Source organism: Stegastes partitus, unplaced genomic scaffold (assembly GCF_000690725.1).
Source record: "Stegastes partitus isolate 25-593 unplaced genomic scaffold, Stegastes_partitus-1.0.2 Scaffold48, whole genome shotgun sequence".
In the NCBI taxonomy this organism is placed as follows: Eukaryota; Metazoa; Chordata; class Actinopteri; family Pomacentridae; genus Stegastes; species Stegastes partitus.
Genome location: NW_007577779.1, coordinates 349705 through 359462, shown reverse-complemented (window position 1 = coordinate 359462; position 9758 = coordinate 349705). Strand labels below are relative to the sequence as shown.

General features: G+C 49.5%; 1 protein-coding gene across 1 annotated transcript; it reads right to left on the bottom strand.

Moving 5' to 3' along the window:
• Positions 1-3467: 3467 nt before the first annotated feature.
• LOC103376501 (retrotransposon Gag like 1) lies at positions 3468-7877 on the bottom strand. Its single transcript, XM_008306887.1, is given in 7 exon segments — positions 3468-3507; positions 3688-3873; positions 4020-4159; positions 4798-5627; positions 5630-6443; positions 6874-7062; positions 7695-7877. Coding segments are annotated over 7 exon segments (2382 nt in total).
• Between the last annotated feature and the right edge of the window lie 1881 nt (positions 7878-9758).

The following is a 9758-nucleotide window of genomic DNA, read 5'->3' as shown; positions in this document are numbered from 1 at the left end:
CTGCCATTAAGGTGTTTAACACTTCACGTGTAAGTTGAATGCGAGGTGACTGCAGAAGAATTGCATCCAGTATCCATCTTGCTACACCAATGAGCCTTTCCCATGAACCACCCATGTGTGATGAAAGTGGGGGGTTAAACTGCCATGTGCAGGAATTTTCTTGAAGGTAGTTGTTTAGTGTAGAGTCCATGTGATCAATGCACAGGTCCTTACAGGCGCCAATAAAATTGGTTCCCCTGTCTGAAGTCTTGATGGTCCATGAACAGAGAAAGATCTTCTTAGTGCATTAATGAAGCTTGATGTGGACATCGATTCAACAAGCTCTATGTGAACAGCTCTTGTTGCCATGCAAGTAAAAAGCAAAGCCCACCTTTTGCTATCTGCACTGCCTCCCCTTGTGCGTCGTGTCACAACATTCCATGGGCCAAACACATCAAGGCCAACACAGATGAAGGGTGGCATAGTTGAGAGTCTGTTCGTTGGCAAATCAGCCATCTTTTGGATTTGCAGGGATCCTCTTAGCCTTCGACAGGTGACACACTTGTAAATCACAGATGAGACCAGACGTTTAATCCTAACAATCCAAAATCCTGCAGCTCTTATTGCTCCTTCAGAGGTATGACAGCCTTGGTGTGCTACCTTCTCATGGTAGTATCTTACCAAAAGAGTTGCAATGTGGTGGTTGTGAGGTATAATGACTGAATGCTTCTCCTCCTTTGTGAGATTTGCTTGTGTCAGGCGACCTCCGACCCTTCGTAACCCATTATCATCCATAATGGGATTGAGCTTTGCAAGTGAACTTTGTTTTAGTAAAGCTCACTTTATCTCGAAACATTTTTGTTCCTCCTTGAAGGCTTCACGCTGCAAAGTAGAAATGATTAAAGACTTTGTTTTATCAAGTTCACTTACAGTGTTTGGCTGACTGTAACACTTCCAACCAAGGCTTTTGTTGTGATCGCTTTTCCTAAACAATGCTCCAACATGAATGAGCGATGCCATGGTAGGACACAGGGTCATCCAGTGAGAAAATCTTTCAAAACGGTGTGACTTGAACCATTGCTCTGGGATTTTGGTAAGCAGAGATGTGACATCAGGTTGCATCTCTGCATCTGCCTCAGGGTCTACCAGAGCAAAGATGTCTGATTGTGATGGCTTGATATCGGAATACGTTAGGGATGATGGTCCAGTAAGCCAGGTTGTGTGGGCCTAGTTGCAATATCTGCAGGGTGATGTGTAGACTTCCGGATGCAAGTTACTTGGTTGGCAACATATGTGTAGGACCTCCTGGTGCTGTTACATATGTACCCCAGTACTATCTTGCTGTCAGTGCAGAACTTCACAGCATCCACATCTATGTCAAGCTCGTCTCTCAACAGGTCATACACCTCCAAAGCAAGGACAGCTGCACATAGCTCTAAATGTGTAATAGTGTGAGCAGGCCTAAGAGCTAGTTTGGATTTGTCCATGATAAATCCCACACAACATTGTCCATCATCACTAATTGCTCATAAGTAAGCCACAGTTCCAATTGCCATCGTAGATGCGTCAGAAAAAATGTACAGTTCTTTTTTCTGTGCAGTGGAAACTGAGACTGGAACATAGCATCTGGGTATATGAAGATGTTGAAGAAGTTTCAAAGATTCTTTCCAGTTGTTCCATTCCTCTTTCTTTTCTGGAGCAAGTGGTTCATGCCAACCTTTTTGCTCAGTTGTGAGTTCACAGAGCAGGGCTTTTCCTTACATTGTTATAGGTGCCACAAAGCCTAAAGGGTCGTACAGACTGTTGACAGTTGCCAAAACTCCTCTGCGAGTGTATTGCTTTTCCTCTATGCATACATGGAAAGAGAAACTATCTGTTTTTAAGTTCCATAAAACTCCTAAGCTGCGCTGTAAGGAAAGATCATCCACTCTGAAGTCCAAATCTTTGAAGTCTTTGGCTAGTTCGCCAGCTGGAACGCTTCCATCATATTGTGGCTATCTTGTCAGATTTGACTCTGCTAACATCTTTTGAGCTCTTAACAAGATGTCGATGGCTGCTTCATGAGTGGGTGCTAAAGCTAGTCAGTCGTCAACATAAAAACGTCTTTCCACAAACTGCTTGGCCTCAAAGCCATGTTCTTTCTCACCCTTGGCTGTCACCGAATGACAGCAAGTACCAGTACTCTTGATTCTTGTCAATGGGAGGAGCAGGTTCTGCATGGTCATTGTTCAGCAGTTTCTGGATGAAGTCAATGTACTGCTTCTTCATGTCAGGTTTCCTGTCCAACGTTTTGTGTAGGCAAAAAAGACGCTTCAGAGTTTGGTCCCTGTTGCTTGGAAGGCGCTGCCTGGGTGAGTGAAATGGCAATGGTGCTGGTGATGGTGATTTTAAGAAAAGCTTGATCATCCATAGAGAGTGCGAGCTTGTCATCATCATTCCACCTCAGAAAAATTGCACATCCTCATCCATCTGCATTCCCCGCAGCATGTTCTTCCTCAGAATAACTACCTGGGAAATGGCTTAAAAGAGACGGCATGAGATGGTGATTGAAATCTTCCTTTACCTGGATTTTGTTTGGACATGGGCTAAGAAAAGATGAGTGGCCATTATTGAGTGCGTGCGTTCTCAAAACACTGACACTTGTTGACTTATGAGCTGGTCCTAGGCAGGCTTCACAGACAATGACCCAACCCAAGTCTAGGCGCTGTGCATACGGAGCGCTGTGAGGTCCGTTTATCTGCTCTCTCACCTTGTGTAATTGCAGTATATCCTGACCTAATAGCAGGAGGATGGGAGCATCCGGGTCCACAGGTGGAATGTTGTCCGCAATATGCTGTAAGTGTGGGTGAGGACATGCCACGTCTGGAGATGGAATTTCTCTGTGGTCATCTGGAATCATGTCACATTCGATTAAACTTGGGAGAGGAAGACGTATTGTGACGACCCGAGTCTCAGAATCTGTGTGGGCGGACCCAACGAAAAAGGGAGGCAGGAGAAGAGGTTAAAGGAAAAGATTTATTTAACAAGGGAGGGGGAAGGTGAGGGTGTCCTGGTGGAGGAATCCAGTGGGGGTGTCGTGGTGGAGATCCCAGGTGGTAGGTGGAGGTGCGGTGCTTCAGGAGCGGTGCTGGTGCGAATCCGTTTCCCGTGAAGTTCTTCCCTGTGAAGGTGCTCGAACGGAGATCCGTCGGGTGAAGGTGCTCGTGGCTGTGTGTTCCCGTGATGTGTGCTCGAGGGAGAAGAAGCGGCAGGCGTGTGGGGAGAAACACTGGAGCTGGAGCTGAGACGAGACGCTGGAGATACAGAGGAGAAAAACCATGTACTTGAGACGCTCGAAAACAGTAGACTTAGCTTGATGCTTCACGAGAGGTTGCTGCTAAGCGGCCTGACTGTACCACGGTGAGGAATCACAATCATCTGGCGCTGAAGGTCTGTGAGCTGCCCGTATTTGTATGGCTGGCTGCTGATGAGTTGATGTGCTGCAGCTGTCAACGCTTGATTGTCTCATTCAGGTCGGCTCCGCCCAGCCTGCAGGGAGAACAGGAAAAACACGCCCACCATACACCAAGGCAGAGAAACAAGCAAAAACACAACACAAACATACCATCCTAACAGTACCCCCCCCTCAACGGACGTCTCCCGGCGTCCGACCAGGCTTGTGGGGGTGTCAGACGGCGGGAGATCCAAGTACGCTCCTCCGGACCGTACCCCTCCCAATCGACCAGGTATTGAAAACCCCGGCCCTTCGGCCTAACGTCCAAAATCCGAGAAACTGTGTAGGCCGGGTGGTCATCGATGAGCCGGGGGGGCGGAGGGGGCACGGCCGGAGGGCTGAGGTCACTGGAAGACACTGGTTTCAACAGGGAGACATGAAATTTGGGTGAATCTTCATTGCTGCAGGGAGCACCAAGCGGACAACAGAGGGATTAATGACCTTATCGATCACAAAGGAACCAACATAGCGGGGAGAAAGCTTGCGAGATTCAGTTTGTAATGGCAGGTCCCGAGTCGAAAGCCAAACCTTTTGACCGACCTTATACTTTGGTGCCGGGGAGCGATGAAGATCTGCCAGTCTCTTGTTTTGCTCTGCTGAGCGCGTCAGTGCAGCTCTGACGTTCCGCCACACATCACGCATCCTGCGGATGTGTTCTCCCACGGAGGGAACGGCCACCTCCTCTTCCTGCTCAGGAAAAAGGGGGGGCTGATAACCGTAACAAGCCATGAAAGGGGACATACCTGACGCAGAGCTGGAGAGAGAGTTGTGTGCATATTCGATCCACGGCAGACAGGAACTCCAGGAGACCGGATGATGAGCCGCCACACAGCGGAGCGCAGCTTCCAGGTTCTGGTTGGCTCGTTCTGTCTAACCGTTAGTTTGGGGATGATAACCTGAGGAGAGGCTGGCCGTGGCCCCCACCGCTTTGCAGAAAGCGGACCAAACCTGTGATGCGAACTGTGGTCCTTGGTCCGACACAATGTCAATAGGGATGCCGTGTAGTCTAAAAACATGCTGTGTTAGGAGATCAGCTGTCTCTAGAGCTGAGGGGAGTTTAGGTAATGGCACATAGGGAACGGCTTTAGAGAAACGGTCAACAATAGTCAATATAACAGTGTTACCTGCCGAGGGGGGAAGTCCCGTCACAAAGTCCAACGCTATATGTGACCAGGGGCGGCTTGGAACAGGCAACGGCCGCAGTAATCCGGCCGGAGGTTGGTGGACGGATTTCCCTCGAGCGCAGGTGGTGCATGTGGCCACAAACTCCTGTGTGTCTCGAGCCACCAAAACCGCTGACGCAGGAAAAGGAGGGTCCGACGAACCCCGGGGTGGCACGCCAGCTTTGAGGAGTGTCCCCACTGCAGGACGGGAGAACGGACGGCAGGGGGAACAAAAAGCCGGTTTGGAGGCCCCTGCCCAGGGTCAGGATGATCCCTGAGGGCCTCCCGCACCCTGGACTCAATCTCCCAAGACGCGGCTCCAACTACACAAGAGGCTGGGATGATGGTGCTCCTTTCCTGGGGTTCTTCCGGAGATGAGGGGGAAACTGAGTTGGCTCGAGAGAGGGAATCTGGTTTCGTATTGCGGGAACCGGGACGATAGGAAAGGGTGTAGTTGAAACGACTGAGGAACAGGGCCCACCGGGCTTGGCGGGGGTTGAGACGGCGAGCTGATCGGAGGTATGAGAGGTTCTTGTGGTCGGTCCAGATAAGGAAAGGCTGCGTGGTTCCCTCCAGCCAATGTCTCCACTCCTGGAGAGCCAAAATCACCGCTAGCAACTCACGGTTGCCAACATCATAATTCCTTTCAGCGGGGCTTAGACGACGAGAAAAGAAAGCACAAGGATGCAGGTTCAGAGTGTCAGGGTTTTGCTGCGACAGCACCGCTCCCACTCCTGTGTCGGACGCATCCACCTCCACCACGAACTGGAGGGCCGGATCCGGGATTCGGAGAACGGGAGCGCTAGTAAACAGTTTTTTTAGAGCAGAGAATGATTCATCGGCTTCTGGTGTCCATTCAAATGGCACTTTGGAGGAAGTTAGATTCGTGAGGGGAACAACAACTTTGCTATAATCTCGGATGAATCTTCTGTAGAAATTAGCAAAACCCAAAAATCGCTGTAGCTCTTTTCGGGAAGCTGGAGTGGGCCAGTCACTGCTGCCTGGATCTTAGCTGGATCCGGCTGGAGCTGACCTTGAGCGATGACGTATCCTAGAAAACTGACTGAGGGGACGTGGAACTCACATTTTTCAGGTTTAACATAGAGTTGGTTTTCCAATAACCGTTGCAGAACCAGTCGCACATGTTGCTGATGTTCTCTATGGTCACGGGAAAAAATGAGGATGTCATCAAGATAGATAAACACAAAGTGATTTATCATATCGCGAAAAACATCGTTCATCATAGCCTGAAAAACTGCAGGAGCGTTTGTGAGACCGAAAGGCAAAACCAAATACTCAAAATGTCCTAACGGGGTGTTAAAAGCAGTTTTCCATTCATCTCCCTCACGTATGCGGACTAAATGGTATGCGTTGCGAAGATCTAACTTGGTGAATACTTGAGCATGACAGAGTGGTTCAAATGATGGGTCTATGAGAGGGAGCGGAGTGCAGTTTTTAATGGTGATGTCATTAAGCCCTTGGTAATCAATACAGTGGCGCAGAGTGTTGTCTTTTTTCTCTACAAAGAAAAAACCTGCTCCCAGCGGGGAGGATGAAGGACGGATGATCCCAGCCGCCAGCGACTCGTTGATGTAGGTCTCCATAGATGATTTTTCCGACAGTGACAATTTGTACAACCTGCTGGCTGGCAGGGCTGCTCCTGGATGGAGATCCATGGCGCAGTCATAGGGGTGATGCGGTGGGAGAGAACGAGCTTTCTCCTTGCTGAAAACCAAGGCCAAGTCGTGGTACTCGGGAGGGACGGACTTGAGATCCGGAGGAGGTAATTGGGGTGTCTCCGATCCTGTCTCCGGGGATGCGGATCGTAAGCAGTGGGCGTGACATGCTGTACTCCACCCCGTGATGGTAAACGAGGTCCAGTTTAGCTGGGGGTTGTGCTGTTGTAACCAGGGAAGTCCCAGCACCACTGGGGCCAACGGAGAAGAGATGACAAGAAACTGTATGTTTTCACGGTGGTTTCCTGAAATAATGAGTTAGAGGTGCAGTGCGGTGGGAAACTTTGGCTAATACTCTTCCATCTAAAGCATTTATCACACGGGGAGAATCCTGAACCATCACAGGGGCGTTAATTTGTTGAGCAAAAGTAGAGTCAATGAAATTATCATCAGCCCCGGAATCAATCATAACATGCACTGGAAAAACTCAAGATGAAACATAGAGGGTAGCGGGCATAGAACCCCGCGAGGAAGAGCTCGAGACAGGGAAAACTTGGCTCACCAGAGGGCTCTTGGTCACTGATGAGCCCGACCGTTTGACGTCTCTGGGCATCTTGCTGCGTAGTGACCGGCTTGTCCACAGTATAGGCACAGAGAACCTAGCATCTGCCTCTGTCGTTCCGCTGGAGTCAGGCGGGTTCTTCCCAACTGCATGGGCTCCTCTGACGTGGCGGCCGGTGTCCGGTCGGGGCTGCTGGCAGACGTCGATACAGGTTTGGGGACAAAAGCTGGGGGAAAAGTGAGTCTCCTACCCCTAGCCGCTCTCTCTCTTCTGCGTTCCCTTAAACGATTATCAATCCTTATTGCTAATGAAATTAACGCCTCCAACGAGCTAGGGGTGTCCCGTGAAGCTAACTCATCCTTCAATTCCTCTGATAAATTACGCGAAAACAAAGTCATTAAGGCGGGTTCGTCCCATCCGCTTTCAGCCGCTAAAATGCGAAACAAGATGGAAAAACTAGCCACTGATTGCGAACCTTGTCTTAGATCAAACAGTCGGTTAAGAGCTTCACGACCCTTAACCGAGTGATCGAAAATCCGACGGAGCTCAGTGGTGAAAGCATCATAAGAGCTTTACAAGGTGGATTTGTTTTGCCACAAGGCGGTGGCCCACTGAGCTGCCTGTCCACGCAACAAGTTTATACAGAAGGCTAATTTAGCTTTATCAGAAGGATAGCTTAATGGCTGTAAATCGAACACAAGCTGGCAATTTAACAAAAATCGGCTACAAGAACCGGGCTCTCCGGCGTAGGGCTCGGGACTGGGTACTTTCGGTTCACGACAGGAACGAGAAGAGGGAGCGGTTTCGGAAGGAGTACTCACGGAGACATCGGGTGAGGGTCCAGGGTCGGGGGTGGCTATCCCGTCTAGTGCAATACCCTGAACGTTGTGGGGGAGATTCTGTAGGGCGTCCATCAGTCCTTGAAGAAGCTGGTCATGTTTTCCCAACAGAATACCTTGTGCGTTCAGGGCCTCCTTGACGGTGCTGGGGTTCGCAGGGTCCATTGTTAGGGCCAGATGATTCTGTGACGGCCCAAGTCTCAGAATCTGTGCGGGCGGACCCAACGAAAAAGGGAGGCAGGAGAAGAAGTTAAAGGAAAAGATTTATTTAACAAGGGAGGGGGAAGGTGAGGGTGTCCTGGTGGAGGAATCCAGTGGGGGTGTCGTGGTGGAGATCCCAGGTGGTAGGTGGAGGTGCGGTGCTTCAGGAGCGGTGCTGGTGCAAATCCGTTTCCCGTGAAGTTCTTCCCTGTGAAGGTGCTCGAACGGAGATCCGTCGGGTGAAGGTGCTCGTGGCTGTGTGTTCCCGTGATGTGTGCTCGAGGGAGAAGAAGCGGCAGGCGTGTGGGGAGAAACACTGGAGCTGGAGCTGAGACGAGACGCTGGAGATACAGAGGAGAAAAACCATGTACTTGAGACGCTCGAAAACAGTAGACTTAGCTTGATGCTTCACGAGAGGTTGCTGCTAAGCAGCCTGACTGTACCACGGTGAGGAATCACAATCATCTGGCACTGAAGGTCTGTGAGCTGCCCGTATTTGTACGGCTGGCTGCTGATGAGAAGATGTGCCGCAGCTGTCAACGCTTGATTGTCTCATTCCGGTCGGCTCCGCCCAGCCTGCAGGGAGAACAGGAAAAACACACCCACCAAACACCAAGGCAGAGAAACAAGCAAAAACACAACACAAACATACCATCCTAACACGTATTTTGCCATCCTGTGACTCAATCATAAAGTCTGTGCCTCTTCTGCCTACATTTGTTGTCACACCAGAGCATGTTTTCAATGTGTACGAATCTGCTAGAGCTGTGATGTTTAAGAGACGAAAAATTTCAGATTTGGCCAGTGACTTATTACTCTGCTCATCAAGCACTGCATACATTTTTCTTGCTTCCTCTTTTTTTCCTGTAGGATACACTATCACAGGGCTGATTTTTGAGCATGGACATGGGTTGTCTGCATCAGCGCGGCTGTGGCTCAGGTGGTAGAGCGGGTTGTCCACTGAGGGCAAGGTTGGTGGCAAGACACTGAACCCCAAGTTGCAATGGCAGATTAGCGCCTTGCATGTCAGCTCTGTCACCATTGGTGTGTGAATGCGTGCGTGAATGGGTGAATGCGAAACCCATTGTAAAGCGCCTTGGGTACTGCTAAGGTAGAAAAAGGCGATATATAAGTGCAGACCATTAAGCATCTCTACAGATTTCTGTGCATTTAGATGTAATTGGAGTGTTCGCAATTTCTTTTTCCTCCCTGCCATCATGTCTCTCAAGTTCTTTGATTTCTTTTGGAATGGGAGGAGGACCAGGATGTAGTGCTGAGATGTGGTTTTCACTGCCACACTCCATACATTTAGTTGTCTCTTTGCAGTCTTTTGCTACATGCTGTGTTGATCCGCAACTCAAGCCTGGCAAATATCCTTCTTCTTTAGCACACTATTTCTTGCAGAATGTCACCCAGCTCTCTTAGTTTGTTATTGTCTTTGTTCGTTAATTTGGGAAAATCTTCCAGTTTTTGCAACAAAGCTTCCTCAACTACTTCTGGTGACCCACAACATTCTTTCCGTTGCTGCCAAACTAGGCTCAAAGCTGCTGTTGGGTTGAACACATGCACAGCGCGAATCCTCTTAGCTTGTTCTGAGGATTCAGAACCAAGCCATTTTGTTAACAAGTCTAGTTCTTCCCTGGCTGTAAGGTTGAGGCGATCATCAAATTTCAGGAGACCTGCACTTAACATTTCCCAACGAATGATATACTTTGTTATATCTTGCACGCCCTGCGTTTCAGATGAAGGCTCTCTTTGAGGGCTTGCTGAGTGTCTTGGAAATCATGAAGGCTGCCCTGGGCCACACTATTGGCTGGGATGTTGCTGAAAAATGTCTCTGAATGT